This window comes from Megascapheus bottae, chromosome 17, assembly GCF_031878675.1.
Source record: "Megascapheus bottae isolate mThoBot1 chromosome 17, mThoBot2.hap1, whole genome shotgun sequence".
Classification (NCBI taxonomy): domain Eukaryota; kingdom Metazoa; phylum Chordata; class Mammalia; order Rodentia; family Geomyidae; genus Megascapheus; species Megascapheus bottae.
Genome location: NC_143525.1, coordinates 24,643,345 through 24,658,792, shown reverse-complemented (window position 1 = coordinate 24,658,792; position 15,448 = coordinate 24,643,345). Strand labels below are relative to the sequence as shown.

At 47.2% G+C, this 15,448-nt stretch overlaps 1 protein-coding gene and 4 non-coding genes across 7 annotated transcripts; 2 read left to right on the top strand and 3 right to left on the bottom strand.

The window, feature by feature from the left end:
* Nucleotides 1–152: 152 nt before the first annotated feature.
* Atp5pd (ATP synthase peripheral stalk subunit d) lies at nucleotides 153–6,606 on the top strand. 3 transcript variants are annotated; one of them, XM_090350251.1, is made up of 6 exons: nucleotides 153–233; nucleotides 2,489–2,619; nucleotides 2,877–2,973; nucleotides 4,270–4,341; nucleotides 6,180–6,242; nucleotides 6,375–6,606. In XM_090350251.1, the coding sequence occupies exons 2-6, from the start codon at nucleotides 2,498–2,500 to the stop codon at nucleotides 6,504–6,506; spliced, it is 486 nt and encodes a 161-aa protein (XP_090206377.1). In that variant the 5' UTR covers nucleotides 153–233; nucleotides 2,489–2,497; the 3' UTR covers nucleotides 6,507–6,606. The 3 variants fall into 3 exon arrangements, with proteins under 3 accessions (XP_090206377.1, XP_090206378.1, XP_090206379.1); XM_090350252.1 differs by having other exon boundaries at nucleotides 180–255; XM_090350253.1 differs by lacking the exon at nucleotides 153–233 and adding an exon at nucleotides 262–349.
* Nucleotides 6,607–10,469: 3,863 nt separating this feature from the next.
* On the bottom strand, nucleotides 10,470–10,542 carry Trnar-ccu (transfer RNA arginine (anticodon CCU)). Its single transcript has one exon. It is a non-coding gene; the product is annotated as a tRNA-Arg (tRNA).
* Nucleotides 10,543–10,783: 241 nt separating this feature from the next.
* Nucleotides 10,784–10,856, bottom strand: Trnar-ucg (transfer RNA arginine (anticodon UCG)). Its single transcript has one exon. It is a non-coding gene; the product is annotated as a tRNA-Arg (tRNA).
* Nucleotides 10,857–11,314: 458 nt separating this feature from the next.
* Trnar-ccu (transfer RNA arginine (anticodon CCU)) lies at nucleotides 11,315–11,387 on the top strand. Its single transcript has one exon. It is a non-coding gene; the product is annotated as a tRNA-Arg (tRNA).
* Nucleotides 11,388–11,759: 372 nt separating this feature from the next.
* On the bottom strand, nucleotides 11,760–11,832 carry Trnar-ccu (transfer RNA arginine (anticodon CCU)). The gene has a single exon. It is a non-coding gene; the product is annotated as a tRNA-Arg (tRNA).
* Between the last annotated feature and the right edge of the window lie 3,616 nt (nucleotides 11,833–15,448).

The window sequence follows — 15,448 nt, the reverse complement described above, 5'->3', positions numbered from 1 at the left end:
GGTGGGGCGGGGGGAGCGGACGGGAGCGCCCCTCAATCCGCCGGGCCCTCGGAGGCGCACGCGCGGCGCCCGCCCCCGGGGCGGGGGCAGACCACACCACGCTCCAACCTTATTGGCTGGTATGCGAGAGACCCGCCCCCTGCGCACTCGGGTTGGGCGAGGGAAGGCCTTCCGGTGACCTACTTCCGCTGCTTGCTGCTGAAGGAGCCGACGCTGTGTCTGGGTCGGTGAAGGTGAGTGGGTTGCGAGAGTCAGGTCAGTATCCAGGAGCTGCTGTGCCGTGGTCCCCCAGACCTTGCGCCGTCCCTTGCTGCGCCCACACCGAGGACTCCGGACCTTGGGCATCCGGGTCGGTAGAGGCTGCGGTTGCGTCGCTTTGCCCAGCTCATCTGTCCGAGCCCGCGAAGTCGCGGGGCCTAGTGGAGGCCTGGCCGGGGCCACGCACTGTGGTGGGCTCAGTCCGCTGCCAGCTCCGTGACGGCTGCGTCGTTGGCTTTCGGGATCGCAGGGACGCGACACGGTCGCAGCGTCAGATTGTGGCGGGACGCTGGACAGGCCGCCCCCTCGGGGTGGGAGCCAGGGTTCCGACGTGGGCTGAGTTCAGGCTGCTCAAGTGCAGGGTTCGTATTCAGTCTTCATCGAGCGCCTTGTAGGTTCCTGACCCTATTCTGGGCGGTGGGAACGGTGGGAACCGAGAGCGGGGCGGGGCGGGGCGGGGCGGACGCTCTGTTACTCCTGTTTCATGGTGCTCGAGAAAGTGTACGAAGTTGTTTGATTCTCTGGCTTCTTCAAAAGTTAACCTGCACTTGGGGCCGGGAGTTTGGCCTAGTGGTTAAAGTGCTTGCCTAGCATGCACGAAGACCCGGGTTCGATTCCTCCGTACCACATACATAGAAAAAAGCTGGAGGTGGTGCTGAGGCTCAAGTGGGAGAGCTCTTGAGGAAGTCCAAGGACAGTGCTCAAGCCCAGGACTGGCAAAAAAATAAAAATAAAAAATTAACCTTGCACGAGTGGCTCACGCCTGGAATACGAGATCTGAAGATCCCGGTCCTAAGCCAACCCAAGGAAGAAAGTGTGAGATTCTTAGATCCCAATTTGCCACCAAAAAGCCCGTAGTGGAGCTGTGTCTTAAGTGGTAGAGCGCTAGCCTTTAGCAAAGAACTCAGGAACAGTGCCCAGGTCCCTGAGTTCAAGCCTCAGAACTAGCAGAAAAGGTTAACCAGCCACCTCCTTGACGCTCTCCTTTTTCCAGGAATCATAAATGATTGTGAGAAGGAAAGGACTGGGATAGGTGTGTCATCATTTGTATGTTTTCAAGGAAGATTTCCACCTCTCCTGTAATTCATTTCATAGCTTGTTAAAGATCTTTAGCTTTGAGATTTTCTTAGGTCTGATCTTATCCCCAGTCTTTTTTGGTTCAAGTTACTTTCCTTTGTGTTGTCTTGGTTTGAAAATTGCTGCAGTCATGTTATGTCTTACCTTGCATTCACCTGTATATCAAATGCATCTAAAATGCAGGGCATGGGTGAGTGTAAGTGAATGAGATAAGGCTTGAATAAGAGGTGCAGATGTGTGACAAGTCTGGTAGGGCAGGGACAGAGAATGCCCCTGATGTTTCTAGAAGCATACTAGGAGTGGATGTGCACACACTTATCTGATAATTTCTAACAGCTTTTGAAACTATACTGGATGACTATTATCCACAGTTTACAGGTAATGAAATTTTATCCCATGATTTGCTGTACTTACCTTTGTCAAAGTTTTAATGTCAATTTCTGTGTACTGGGGAATAAGTGAAAAAAAGCACAATCTGGGCAGAAAAACATTTAACTTGGTAGTTTTTTGTTATGCAGTGCATGAATATTATTTTAGCAGCATTTCCAAAGACACAGCAAACGGGAGAGGTCTGAGCATTTAAGGTTAAATAGGAGAATTGAGAAAGTACTCTGTTGGGAGAGATACGAGATTACACAGCTTCAGTTTGTGGAGTTGTTACCTCCTTTTCTGAGTTAGTAATCCTCATCCCTCTAGGTGATAGAGAGACCCACCAAGTGGGTCTGGCAGTACTGGAATTTGAACTCAGGGCTTTGCACTCATGGGGCTGGCACTCTACCACTTGAGCCACCCCTCCAGTTCTTCTTTTTATAAACACTTCCAAGTTGATAAACCACTCTTTAAAAGATTCTTTGCAAGAACACTGGTGCATTTTTTTGTGTGTGTTATTTTTGGTTTTATTAGAGTTTGAATTCAGGGTCTTGCACTTGCCCAACTGGCACTCAAGCCACGTGTCTATCCTGGATGGTTTTTGTTTTATTTTTTGTTTTTGGCTAGTTATTTTGGAGAGATACTCTTAAGGATGTTTCCACTCAGGATGGCTTTGGATTGTGATTCTCCAGATATTAGCCTCCTGAGAAGCTGGAATTATAGGAGTGAGCCACTGTTGTGGAGCTAAGAACACTGGTTTAATCTGACCTGTTTTATTTTCCAGGATCCTAAGATGGCTGGGCGTAAATTTGCTGTAAAAGCCATTGACTGGGTAGCTTTTGGAGAGATTATACCCCAAAATCAAAAGGCTATTGCTAACTCCTTGAAGTCATGGAATGAGATCCTCAGCTCCAGGTTGGTGTGTTTCTGAGAGGAAATCTAATACTTAGCTACTGATCTTGAAACAAATGCTTTGGAATTACACAAATTTCTGGGATTTTCTTAACAAAAGAATAAAGAAATCCATGTAGTTTCCAAATAAACATGTTTTCTGGCATTTTCATGGTGACCTTACAAGAGAAAAGTATGATGACACCAGACCATAGGAATAAAGACTAGGAAAATTTCTGTGTGAATTTTGTCTTTTCCTAACTTCCTGTCCATGTAAACAGGTTGGCTGCTTTGTCTGAGAAACCACCAGCTATTGACTGGGCTTACTACAAGGCCAATGTGGCCACGGCAGGCTTAGTGGATGACTTTGAGAAGAAGGTGAGATCAGATAACTGTGACACTCATCTGATTAGTGGGTGGGAAGCAGAAGATAGAACAGGACCTTGGCACCACCAGGGCAGGCAGGGTTAAGCAAGGATGGCATGGCCAAAGACCTTGTGATGATAGATCTTACTATTTTTATTTTCTGTTTGTGCTGATCCTGGGGCTTGAATTCCAGGCCTGGGGGCTATCCCTAAGCTGTGATTTTTGTTTTGTCTTCCCCCACCCCCTTTCAAAGCTATGATTATACCATTTGAACCACACTTCCATTTCCAGCTTTCTTTTCTTTCTTTTTCTTTTTTTTTGGTGGTGGTGGTGAATTGGATATAAGAGTCTCATGGACTTTCCTGCCTGGGTTCGATTCTTAGATTCTTAGAGCTAAGATTCTTAGATCTTAGCCTTCTGAGTAGCTAGGATTACAGGCATGAGTCACTAGCCCTTGGCACAGTGATAGATTTAAATGATGGATAGGTACAGGGAAGTGATTGTACATATATCCTGCCCTGTTGAGTCAAAAGCCTACCAACTCATCTGCCTGAGTTTCTTCTTGACTTCCCACCTTCCTCCCTTTGGTACAGACTAGCATGTTTTATATTCTTTGTTTTGTCCTTGTTCTGTTCCTTTTAGTTGTAATTTCTCATTCACCTCTCTTCCTTTGATTCTTCCAGATTAAGCTCCATATCCAAAGTCCTTTACTAGTCTGTGCCATGGAAAATGCTTGGGCCATAACACTTGATAGTCTTCCACAGACCTTTTCTTTTCTTTTTTTAATCATGGGGCTTGAATTCCGGGCCTGGGCCCTGTCCCTGAGCTCCTCAGCTCAAGGCTACTACCCTGCCTCTTGAGCCGTAGCACCACTTCTGGTTTTCTGGGGCTTAATTGGAGATCAGAGTCTCATGGACTTTAGTCCCTGGGCTGGCTTTGAACCTCGATCCTCAGATCCCAGTCTCTTGAGTAGTTAGAATTACAGGTGTGAGCCAGTACATGAGGCTCCACAGACCATTTCTATTTCCATTACGTGGACAGGATTTGAGGTGCTACGAAGCAGTTTTCTTGGTCATAACGCATAACAGCTAGCTGTCCTTTCAGATGAGGAAACAAGCTATCTTAGCTAATTAGTGATAGGGTTGAGCAGACCTTCCTCTCACCAATACAGTATTCCTTCTGTGATACCTGACATGCTACCAGGTTCCTCTTGAAATGGGAAATGTATTGTAAGATCTATGGAGAACAGCAGCTGTGAGCTTTGCGTTTCTGGGTGTGTTGGTGATAACTCACTGTCCCTGTTCACAGTTTAATGCCCTGAAGATTCCTGTACCGGAAGATAAATACACTGCCCTGGTGGATGTTGAAGAAAAGGAAGATGTAAGTTTTTACATCTCATTTATTCTGGAAGTTTCTTAATAATCATAGCTCTGGTGGGGCACCAGTGGCTCACACCTGCAGTCCTAGCTACTCAGGAGGTTGAGATCTGAGCATTGTGGTTCAAAGCCAATCTGAGCAGGAAAGTCTCCCATGGGACTCTTCATCTCAATCACTAGAAAACCAGAAGCAGGGCTGAGAGTTTGGCCTGGTGGTAGAGTGCTTGCCTAGCATGCACAAAGACATAGATTCGATTCCTTAGTACAACATACATAGAAAAAAAACCATCAGTGGTGCTGTGGCTCAAGTTGTAGGGTTCTAGCCTTGAGAAAGCCCAAGTGTCCTTGGGCTCAGGCCCCGAGTTCAGTCCCAGGACTGGTAAAAAAGAAAAGAGAAGAAAACCAGAAGTAGTGCTGTGGCTCAAAGAGCTAACCTTGAGTGAAAAAGCTCAAGGACAAAACCCAGGCTCTGAGTTCAAGCGCCATGACGACTTATTTATTTTGCTGGTCCTGGAGCTTGAATTCAGGGACTAGGCACTGTCCCTGAGCTTTTTTGCTCAAGGCTAAGGCTGGTACTCTTTCGACCCATTGTTTCACCACTTCTGGCTTTTTGGTGTTTAACTGAAGACTACCTTGCCTAGGCTGGCCAGGGTCGTGTTATCTCACCCTCCTGAATAGCTAGGATAAAACGTGAGCCACCAGCATCTGGCTTAGCTCTGTATTTCGTTTCCTTTTTCCTTTTCTTTTTTTTTTTTCCTTTTTTTTTCTGCCGGATCTGGGGCTTGAACTCAGAGTGTAGGCACTTCCTTGGGCTTTCTCTTAGAGCTCTACCACTTGAGCCACAGCATCACTTTCAGCCTTTTCTATGTATATATGTGATACCGAGGACTCGAACACAGGGCTTCAAGCACTCTACCATTAGGCTACACTCTAAATTTCTCAATAGCTAGGATAGGTAGAATGAATCAAATTCAAGAATACAATATGGACATTGCTGGGTGGGCGCAGTGGCTCATGCCTGTAATCCTAGCTACTCAGGAGGCTGAGATCTGAGGATGAAGCTTCAAAGCCAGCCCAGGCTCAAAAGGACCTGAGACTCAGCTTCAGTTAACCTCTAAAAAACACGGGAAGTGGGGCTTAGCTGAAGGGTAGGGTGGTAGCCTTGAGTTGAAGAGCTCAGGGACACCACCCAGGCCCAGGGGTCCAAGCCAGTTCAAGCCCCATACCTCCCACCCCCCCAAAAAAAGAATACAATATGGACAACAATAAGGAAGGATTAATTGGTATTAAATGCAGTGGCATAGATACATTCCAAAATAATTGTGCTGAATTAGGAGCCAACAAGAAGAAAAGGACCATATAATTCTATTTTACAGATCTGTAGAAAACATATCTAATCTGTAGTGACAGGTTTATATCAGTAGTTGCTTGGAGACAGAAGGAAAGGGGCTTTTGGCTTCACATATATCGAGTAATGCCATTTAAATTGTGCATTTTACTGTATGTAGATCAGCTGTACCTCAATAAAGTTGTCAAAAGCAACTAGGAGGAGTTGTCAGTAGAAGTTTTATCCAAGTTGTGTTCAAGTAACCCAGCAGCTTTCCTGAAAGCCAAGAAGGCCAGTATTGGAACCTAAGTGGTTCCACCAGATACAACTGTGGCTGAGTGGCTGCGTGGTTGTTCTGACTGCAGTCCTGGTCTGAGACCCACTGACTCAAGCCCTTTGTCTGGCAGAGGAAGAGCTCCATGGAATCTTGGGAAGGACAGACAGGCCTAGTCCCCTTAGGTCTCGGCCTCAGCACACAACTTTGTTTCTGACAGAATTTTTCTCTTCTCTTAAAGGTGAAACATTGTGCTGAGTTTGTGTCTCAGTCAAAGATAAGGATCCAAGAGTATGAGAAACAGGTGAGGCGGCGCTGTGGGTGTGGCAGGCCAGGGATCCTTTCTCACTGCATGCAGCCTTCTTCACCTAGGATTCTAGGTTTGCATTTCCACTGCCTGTTTTCCCTCAACTAAACACATTTCTGTTCTTTCCAGCTGGAAAAAATGAAAAATATGATTCCTTTTGATCAGATGACGATAGAGGACTTGAACGAAGCCTTCCCAGAAACCAAACTAGATATGGAGAAGTACCCCTACTGGCCCCACAAGCCAATCGAGAATTTATAAAATCAAGTCTGGGAGGAAGCACTAATCGTCCTTACATCACAAACTCTGCATGTTAAAAATAAAAATAATCACACAGTTCTACGTGAACTGTCTTTGTGGATGAGATAGTCAGACCTCTCCTTTGACGTGGTCTCAGGGAAGTGGGAGTCTGTTAAGTGGAAAGATGAATGAATGGTGTTTGATGAGCTGGTGTCAGAGGATCAGTATTCCTAAGAGCACACACATGTCCAAGGCCTCAGGGTTGCTGGACGTCCAGACAGGACCTGAGGCCTGTGACCAAGTATTTCACTGAGATATGAAAAAGGAATCCCTATCTGCTGAGGATCTTAACACCTACTTTGCTTTCTAACTAATGCATCAGAGGAAGTGTCCCCCACTGCTTGTCCATGAGCCAAACAGCCGGTCCTAACTTCAGGCCAGAACCAGGACTGACTCTCCTGCCCTTCACTTTTTTGAGCACAAAACTGATAGAAAAGCCGGGCTCATTGGCTCACACCTGTAATACCAACTATTCAGGAGGTTGAGATCTGAGGATCATGGTTCAAAGCCAGCCTGGGCACTAAAGACAGTGAGACTCATCTCCAGTTAACCACCAGAAAACGAAGTGGTGCTGTGGCTCAAGGGGTAGGGCGCTGGCCTTGAGCTGAAGAGCTCAAGGACAGGACCTGGGCCCAGAGTTAAGCCCCACTACTAACAACAACAACAAAAACTGAAATAAAAGGAAACTTCGGACTGGGAATGTGGCTTAGTGGTAGAGTGCTTGCCTAGCATGCTGAAGCCTTAGGTTCAATTCCTCAGTACCACATAAACAGAAAGAGCCAGAAGTGGAACTGTGTGGCTCAAGTGGTAGAGTGCTAGCCTTGAGCAAAAGAAGCTCAGGGACAGTGCCCAGACCTGAGTTCAAGTTCCGGTACTAGCAAAAAGAAAACCTTGTCACAAAGTTAACTGTTGGTGGCCATTTGCATTTGAGCAGAGAGTTATTTTAATTCCATGAATTCATTTAATAGGCATTTTACAAGTCCCTATAAAGTGAATTGGTTAAATTCCTACTAAAATGTGATGCATGCCTATAGTCTCCTAGAAGCTAGGTGGGAAGGAAGATAGCTTTAGGCCATTCTGGACAACAAGTCCCTGTCTCAACAGGAACTAACTTCCTACTGTGTTATTGTGGTTTGTAAGACTCCTGAGTAAGGCCTGGTGGCAGCATTGCTGCCTGGAGTTCGGCGACCTAGGAGGTGGAGGCCAGAGGGGCTCTCAAACCCAAGCGTTTGGATGCAGTCTAGGCAGCACACCTTAGGGGTTTTAAACTTTTTAAATGAACGTGAGGTGGCAGGAGGAGTTGCACTTGAAGTTGGAGGGTCTGGTGTGCCCACCACATCATTGCTGAGTTTAGACTTTCTTGTTTGCTATTCTTGGTACTTCAGTTATTTACACACTGGATTGTAATGAAAGTCAAGTGAGAAAGCTTGAGGTATGAAAGCACAACCATGTAACTTGCCATGTAAATCCTGCTGGGAATAGCAGACAGAGGGTGGCATGTACAGATCAAAACCTATGCAGCCCAGGCTAAGTCTGCTGTCTTCTTGAATAGAAGTTGATGAGAACCATGGGGCTCTCCATCGTGGTGGGGGAGAGGCGCTGAGATCTGGTCCACCCAGAGCTGCTTGGGTCACAGCATGATTAGAGACATGCAGTGGTGGCTCTGCTTTTAATGTCTGAAACAGCACAAACAAAAGTCATATGCTTGCCTGCCTCCAGATAGTGGAGTCCCTGGACTGGAACTAGTACCAGCCATTTGACTGAAGCTCTTGGAGTTCAGACAACAGCCAGGTGAAAATACTCAGAGTATGGGGGAAAAAATCCTCAACTCAATGATCACAGACCACTGTGGTGGGTCCTGTGTTAGTGCTCATGACATCTCGCTTCTGAGAGGCCCTGGGAGGACTGAGTGTCACACAATGACAGCTTAGGGGTCCTATTAATTTGTTTTATGCTCTCCTGGGTGGTTTGACATTTTGCACATGTATCGCTTTTACTTTGTGTGTGTGTGTGTGTATGTGTGTGCCAGTCCTTTGAACTCGGGGCCTAAGCACTTTCTCAAGGTTAGCACCCTACCACTTGAACCACAGCACTTCTTCCAGCCTTTTCTATGTATGTGGTACTGAGTAATTGAACCTGGGTCTTTGTGCATGCTAGGCAAGGACTCTACCACCAGGCCCAAACTCCCAGCCCCTCGTTTTACTTATTTTTTTTAATTGCTAGGACTCAAACCCAAAGCCTCATTCGTATAGTGCTCAGACTACCACTGTACTGCATTTCACATTAAAAAGTGTGGGGTTTTTTTTTTGGGGGGGGGGGTTGACCTGGAGGTGTGACTCGAGTGGCAGAGCTCCTGCTTCACAAGCACATAGTGGGACAGGCTTGTGATCTCAGCTATACTAGGAACATAAATAGGAGGATCACAGTCCAGCCCCATCTGGGCAAAAAACAAGACTCCATCTCAAAGATAACCACAGCAATAATGGTTCTATAATGTAATTAGCTTCCTACCAGGTGTAAGGCCCTGAGTTCAGACTCTAGGAATTCCCCTTCTTCCAAAACAGGGATTGAAGAGACCCAACATTGAGATACTGCATATGGGCCTTATTTGGATTTTGATTTGTACCAATTACCCATGAGAAAATACTTTTGAGATATTTCAATGTGGACTAAGTACTAGGGCCCAGGTGTTGTCCCCAAGCTTTTTTTGCCTAAGTCTGCTGCTCTACTGTTTCAGGCATATCTCTACTTCTGACTTTTTGGTGATTAACGATAAGAATCTCACAGGGGCCGGAAGCATGCCTAGTGATAGAGTGTTGGCCATAGCATGAAAGCCCTGGGTTTGATTCCTCGGTACCACATATTCAGAAAAAGCCGGAAGTGGTGCTGTGGCTCAAGTGGCAGAGCACTAGCTTTGAGCAAAAAGTGTCCAAGGACAGTGGCCAGGCATGATTAGGTTGCAAATTTGGATACTTAAATATGAGACCCTTCTGAGCTACACTTTGATGGCTTCTATAGCAAGACCATACCACAAATAAAATCCCCAAATGCCCTAAAACATTTTAGCATACAATATACAGTATATTTGATTATAGAAAAAAGCATAATCAAAATACTGAAGAAAATAGAGTCAAGAAGTAAATTGTACTGTTCTGTAATATATCATTTAAAACCAAACCAAAACAACAAAACTAGAAAAGGCAGCACAAGAGGTTAAGATCTGAGGATTAATGTTCAAAGCCAACCAGGGCAGGAAAGTCTGTGAACCTCTTATCTCCAATTAACCACCAAAAGGCCAGATATGGAGCTATGACTCAAGTGGTTGAGTGCTAGCTAGCCCTGAGTAAAAAGCTCAGAGAACTGAGATCAGTTCAATGCACGTAAGTAATGTCCAATAATTTCAGTAGCATTTTGAATCATTGGAAAAATGTTTATTTATAACACAAGGTATCTTAAATTACATTTAAAAAATCCCAAATTTAAATATTAAATCTAGTAAAGAAAAAAATTTAGGTGAGTATTATCTTTAAGTTGAAGAGTTTTTCTAACATAACAAAGAGAAATGTTTTGGAAATAAAATAAAATCGGGCGGTATATTCTACTTGAAATATCCAGCTTCAGGCTTCCTTCCACCAGCCCTCATCTTGGGGGCCAACTCTCCTGCCCTCCTCTTCTGCCTAGCAGCAGGTCCCGCAGAGATCCCTTTCTTCCTCAATGTCTCCATTATGGTCGGACTCCGGATGCCTCTGTGTCACTTCTGTTTAAGTTGTGATCATTCTTGGGCATGGTGGCACAGACTTGTAATCCTAGGACTTGAGAAGCCGAAGCAGGAAGATTTAGGTTTAAAAATCAAGTGTAGACTCCACCGCGACATCAAAACCTCGAAAAAACAACTCAAAACAAAAATGAAAAACCAGCAAGAATCACCCCAGATGGGACTCGAACCCACAATCCCTGGCTTAGGAGGCCAGTGCCTTATCCATTAGGCCACTGGGGCTTCACGCAAACGGCGCTAGCTCATATGGCTCTTAAATTGTGATGGCGTTAGCAGCGTGATGACATCACGTCCGGCAGCCATCAGAAGTAAAACCAATCACACGAAAGGGAGGAAACACCGTAGTGTGTCCGTAGATCAGAGGAGACTCAGCGGCAGTTATTTGGTGGTGGCTTTTGTATCTGTAAAACAAGGATCAAAAGTCGGATGTATTGAGGTTACACCCATTGGGATTAAAATGCACCGACCACGAAGGGACTCGAACCCTCAATCTTCTGATCCGAAGTCAGACGCCTTATCCATTAGGCCACGCGGTCTACCCAGCACTCTTCCTTTGCCATGTAGTATAAGTGGTTCTAGAAGCCATTACTTATGGCATCAGAGCATGCCAGCGACTTCGTCTTGCCTGGTCATTTGCCCTGCCACGCTGGCTAACCCGACTCACCCCGCCGCCACCGCCGCGCCTGGCACCTAGATATTGGGGGTGGGAGTCTGTGTGGGTTCCATGGTACCGCGTATGGTAGTGGATACGGCTTTTGGCTTCGAGTCAGGAAGCCACAGGTTCAAGTCTCTACGGATCGGCCTTTTGGGGATGGCAGTCTCAGAGTGCGGCCGTGCCCCGTTTCCCCGGCAATGCGAGTCAGGGGTCACCTCCCTGCGTCTCAGTCAGCCCAGCTGCTTGATCAAGCCAGGACGTACGTGCGGAGACCTGGGCTTGCCGTGCCAGCGCACGTGTTTGCAGACGATCTATCACGGAACACGTTCCTTTTGTCGTGCCCCAGTGGCCTAATGGATAAGGCACTGGCCTCCTAAGCCAGGGATTGTGGGTTCGAGTCCCACCTGGGGTGTTGAGCGCTGCTGCTGCGTTTTTGATAATATTTTGGTGTGGGGTAATGTACACAGGGATTACAGTTACATTCGCCAGGCAGGGGGTGCATTACTTCTCACATTTTGACAGCCCTTCTCGAGCTTTTGTCCGTAGTTCCCTCCCCATCAAAGGATTTCTTTTATGGCAGGCTGTGCTACCTTGTCTTGCACTTCCTTTGTTGGGGACTTGGAAGGGCGATCGCAGTGCACTTCAGACCTCCTTGGCCCTGCTTTTGACAAGAGGAGAGAAGTCTTCCTTCCCTAGGAGTTGCTGACACTCACTTTACATCGTTGTCAAGTTGTAGGCTAAAGCCCATCCGATGAATCGCTAAGTAGGGTAAAATAAGCGCTACTACCCCAGGTGGGACTCGAACCCACAATCCCTGGCTTAGGAGGCCAGTGCCTTATCCATTAGGCCACTGGGGCTGACAGCACGTGCTGTCTGTCTTCATCTCTCTAATGGATGTCGTTACCAGAACAGTGGCCTCGTAGCATCCTCAGAGGGCAAAGCAGTCCAGGGAGGCCGGCCAGAGCCAGGCTCCAGCCCCTCCCAGTTCACAAGGGCGCTGGAGCCTCGCTGGAGCCCATCTACCCCGGGGATGCAGGCTCTAGTGCTCTGGCCCGTGGTGTACCCGTGGTGTACACCATCTATAGTCAACCCTTGTGTGTGTGTGGAGGGTGTGGGGAGGGCAGGACATGACGAAGGCAAAAAAAAAAACAACCTAACAGGATTGTCCAAAAATGTTAGATGAACCCAGGATCTACTTGGAAACATTCCTCTTCCCTTCTCCTTCCATAATTGTGGAGCTTGGAAATGGTGCTCCTTCCTCCACTTAACAACAGTGAGGGGAAAGAATTTTAGTCCGTGTGGTTCCAGTCTCGCGCCTGGAGGATGTCCTGCACCCCAGATGTAATAAACCCAACCACTGGGAGGAAGAGGCAGGAGGATCCACAGTTTGAGGCCAACTAGGACAGACTGAAAGAGACTCTATCCAAAACAGCCAGACACAAACAGCAGGGCTCTTGAGCTGTGACTCCATTGGTAGAGGGCAGCTCTAGACCCTGAATTGCAGTCTCTCAGTTCTACCAAAGAAGGCTGGAGTCTGTTATACCTATGCACATAGTGTCTTTCAGCCACTTGCAGCAAGACAGGTATTCCTGGCATCCTGAGGGCTCTCTGCACCTCCTTATCTGTATTATTATTATTATTGTTACCACTACAAAGCAGTCTTGCCTCTTCTTGAGCAATGCCTTAGTGAAATCATAGTTGTTTCTGTCATTCAGTATAGTGTCTTTGAGACCTGTCATGTTCATTCTTTTGATCCTACTGTGTTTGTGTGTGTGTGCATGCGTGTGTGTGTGGGGGGGATACTGGGGCTTGAATTCAGGGCTTTATATTTTCTTTTTTCTTTTCGGTGCTAGTCGTGCGGGCTTGAGCTCAGGGCCTGAGCACTGTCCTTGGACTTTCTCTACTACTTGAGCCTCTCAGCACTGCTTATGGCATTTTTTCCTATGTATGTGGTACCGAGGAATCGAACCCAGGTCTTTGCGCATGCTAGGCAAGCACTCTACCACTAGGCCAAACTCCCGGCCCCCAGGGCCTTATATTTTCACTTGGCTTTTTTGCTCAAGGCAGATGCTTGAGCACTTGAGTCATACCTCTACTTCCCACTTTGGATTTTTTGCTGGTTAATTGGAGATAAGAGTCTCATTCATGGACTCTTCTGCCCAGGTTGGCTTCAAGATCCTCAGATCTCCTAAATAGCTAGGATTGCACGTGAGAACCACTGATATTTGTTTCCCCCTTCATCCTCTCCTGTGCATTTCCTGCTTTCCCTGCCTTCTCCAGTTCCAAGTGTCTCCTAAGCCTCCTCTGCTTTCCTTCCTTCCTCCTTGCGTGCAGACTTGCCTCTTCTGCATTCCCAATACCTCTCCTTCTTCGCCTCACTCCTGGCCACACATGCAGCTCCTGTGGGCCAGGCGGGTTCATGCAGCCATCCTTTGAGACTACTGCTCCCCTCCCCCAGCTCCCATTTTCCCCAGGCCAACTTCATCCCTAGGTCCTGAAGCACCTGGCATTTCCTCCCCACTTGCCACTGGCTATCTGCCTGCTTACACCACGGTTGGCAAACCTCTACCCTGTGTTTTCATCATTCTGGCTGAGTAGTGGCCCCAAGAGCCTCTGTAGGGGTCAAGTGTCTTGGCTGGTATGTGGCACCTCTGGGTTCCAGTGAACTGAGCTAGAAACCAAGGCTTGTGATTCCCTGGAGATGAGCAGGAGTCACTACAGGATGGGCAGCTCCCACAGGGTCTCAGCTGGGAGTGGGGTGCGTTGGGGAGGGGGGGAGCTGGAGATGGGTGTCATTTGTGCACTCACTGTCCCAGCCCCAGACAGGTCTAGAAGTGACTTCCCAGTTTCTGTAACTTGGGTCCTCACTGGTATCTCCAAAAGATACATTTACCTAGCCTCCCTTCCATGGAGTCGGGTCTTCTATACCACCTCATCTCTACCCACCTTGCCTCTGCCCTTCTGGTTGCGGCTGTCACTCTGCCTCTGTCTTTTGAGACCTTTCTTGGGTTATATTAGTATAATGGAAATTAATTTTCCCCGTTTTTTTGAGGGGGGTGTTGAACTCAGGGCCTTTTCCCAGCTTTGCCTCCTGAGCCATTGTCACCTGCGGGAATACCCAACGATGACTTCCTTCTGTTCCTTGCCGTCCTCCAACCTCCATGTGTGAATGTTGCATGTTCTGCATAACCCCCTGGTCTTCTGTATGGTGCCGAAGCTACTTTATTTTGGCCAGTCCTGGGGTTTGAACTCAGGGCCTGGCACTGTCCCTGTCCCTAAGTGTCTTCTGCTCAAGGCTAGCGCTCTACCACTTGAGCCACAACTCCACTATCAGCTTTTTTTTTTTTACTATAATGTGATACTAAGGAACCCTCGGCAAGCCCTCTACCACTAAGCCACATTTCCAGCCCCCAAAGTTATTTATAAATGATGTTTCCCTGGTGTCTGCCTGGATTGCAGGGAGGAATGGACCTGCACACACCCAGTTCATTTCCTCACAGGATGCAGTATTGTCAAATGGGAGAACTCAACCAACAGTATAGAACATTCTAAGAACTTTCTGTCAGGCTAACCTCCATCCTCATCCCCACACAGGGAACTGTAAAAATCTTTCCAGCTCTACCTTTGAAGTCTACCACCTAACACGGCACCTAACCTACGACACTCCCTCTCTCAAACTCATGTACTCCATGGCTCCTATGTTTTATTTTTGTGTACCAGTACAGGGGCTTGAATGCATGGCCTTACTTGCTTGACATTTTTCCTCAAGAGTTATTATTACTTCAACTACAGCTCTACTTCTAACTTTTTACTGGTTATTTGGGATTAAGAGTCTATTGGATTTCTCTTCCCAGGCTGACTTTGAACTGTGATCCTCAGATCTTGGCTTCCTATGGAGCTAGGATTATAATGAGCCATCAGTACCCTCCAGCTTCTCTGTTTATTAAAACTGAACCTCCTGCTAAGTGTTGGTGTAATCCTAGCTACTTCAGGAGGCTGAGATCTAAGAATCATTCAAAGCCAGCCAGGGCAGGAAAATCTCTGCGACCCTTATCCCCAATCTACTAGTCAGAAGTGGAGCTGTCGCTCAAGTGGTACAGTGCTAGCCTTGAGCAAAAGAAGCTTAGGGACAGTGCCCAGGCCGAGTTCAAGCCTCATGACAAGCCAAAAAAAAAAAAAAAAAAAAACACCAAAAACCAAATAAACAAAAAAAAACCCAAACCTAACTCCTTCCCTGGGATCTGAGTCTTCTCACCGGCTCTCCCTTACCCCTCAGGTACACCTCCCACAGTCCCCAGGCAGGACCGCGTCACTCACGGGCTCCCTCAGCAGCAGCAGCAGCCAGCCCCTTCCCACCCCGTGTTCACACGGTGCGTGTTCACAGTCACCTTCAGATGCCAGGTCCTCCTCCCTAATTAAAACCCATACCCTCAAACTGTGTGCCCCTTGAGAACAAACCCAGAACCCCCCCCC

Excerpts from the sequence above, each read along its gene's own strand:
- Atp5pd (XM_090350251.1), top strand. The coding sequence starts at position 2,498 with ATGGCTGGGCGTAAATTTGCTGTAAAAGCCATTGACTGGGTAGCTTTT. Across the intron at positions 2,620-2,876 it reads AATGAGATCCTCAGCTCCAG|GTTGGCTGCTTTGTCTGAGA; the intron begins GTTGGTGTGTTT and ends CCATGTAAACAG. Across the intron at positions 4,342-6,179 it reads ATGTTGAAGAAAAGGAAGAT|GTGAAACATTGTGCTGAGTT; the intron begins GTAAGTTTTTAC and ends CTTCTCTTAAAG.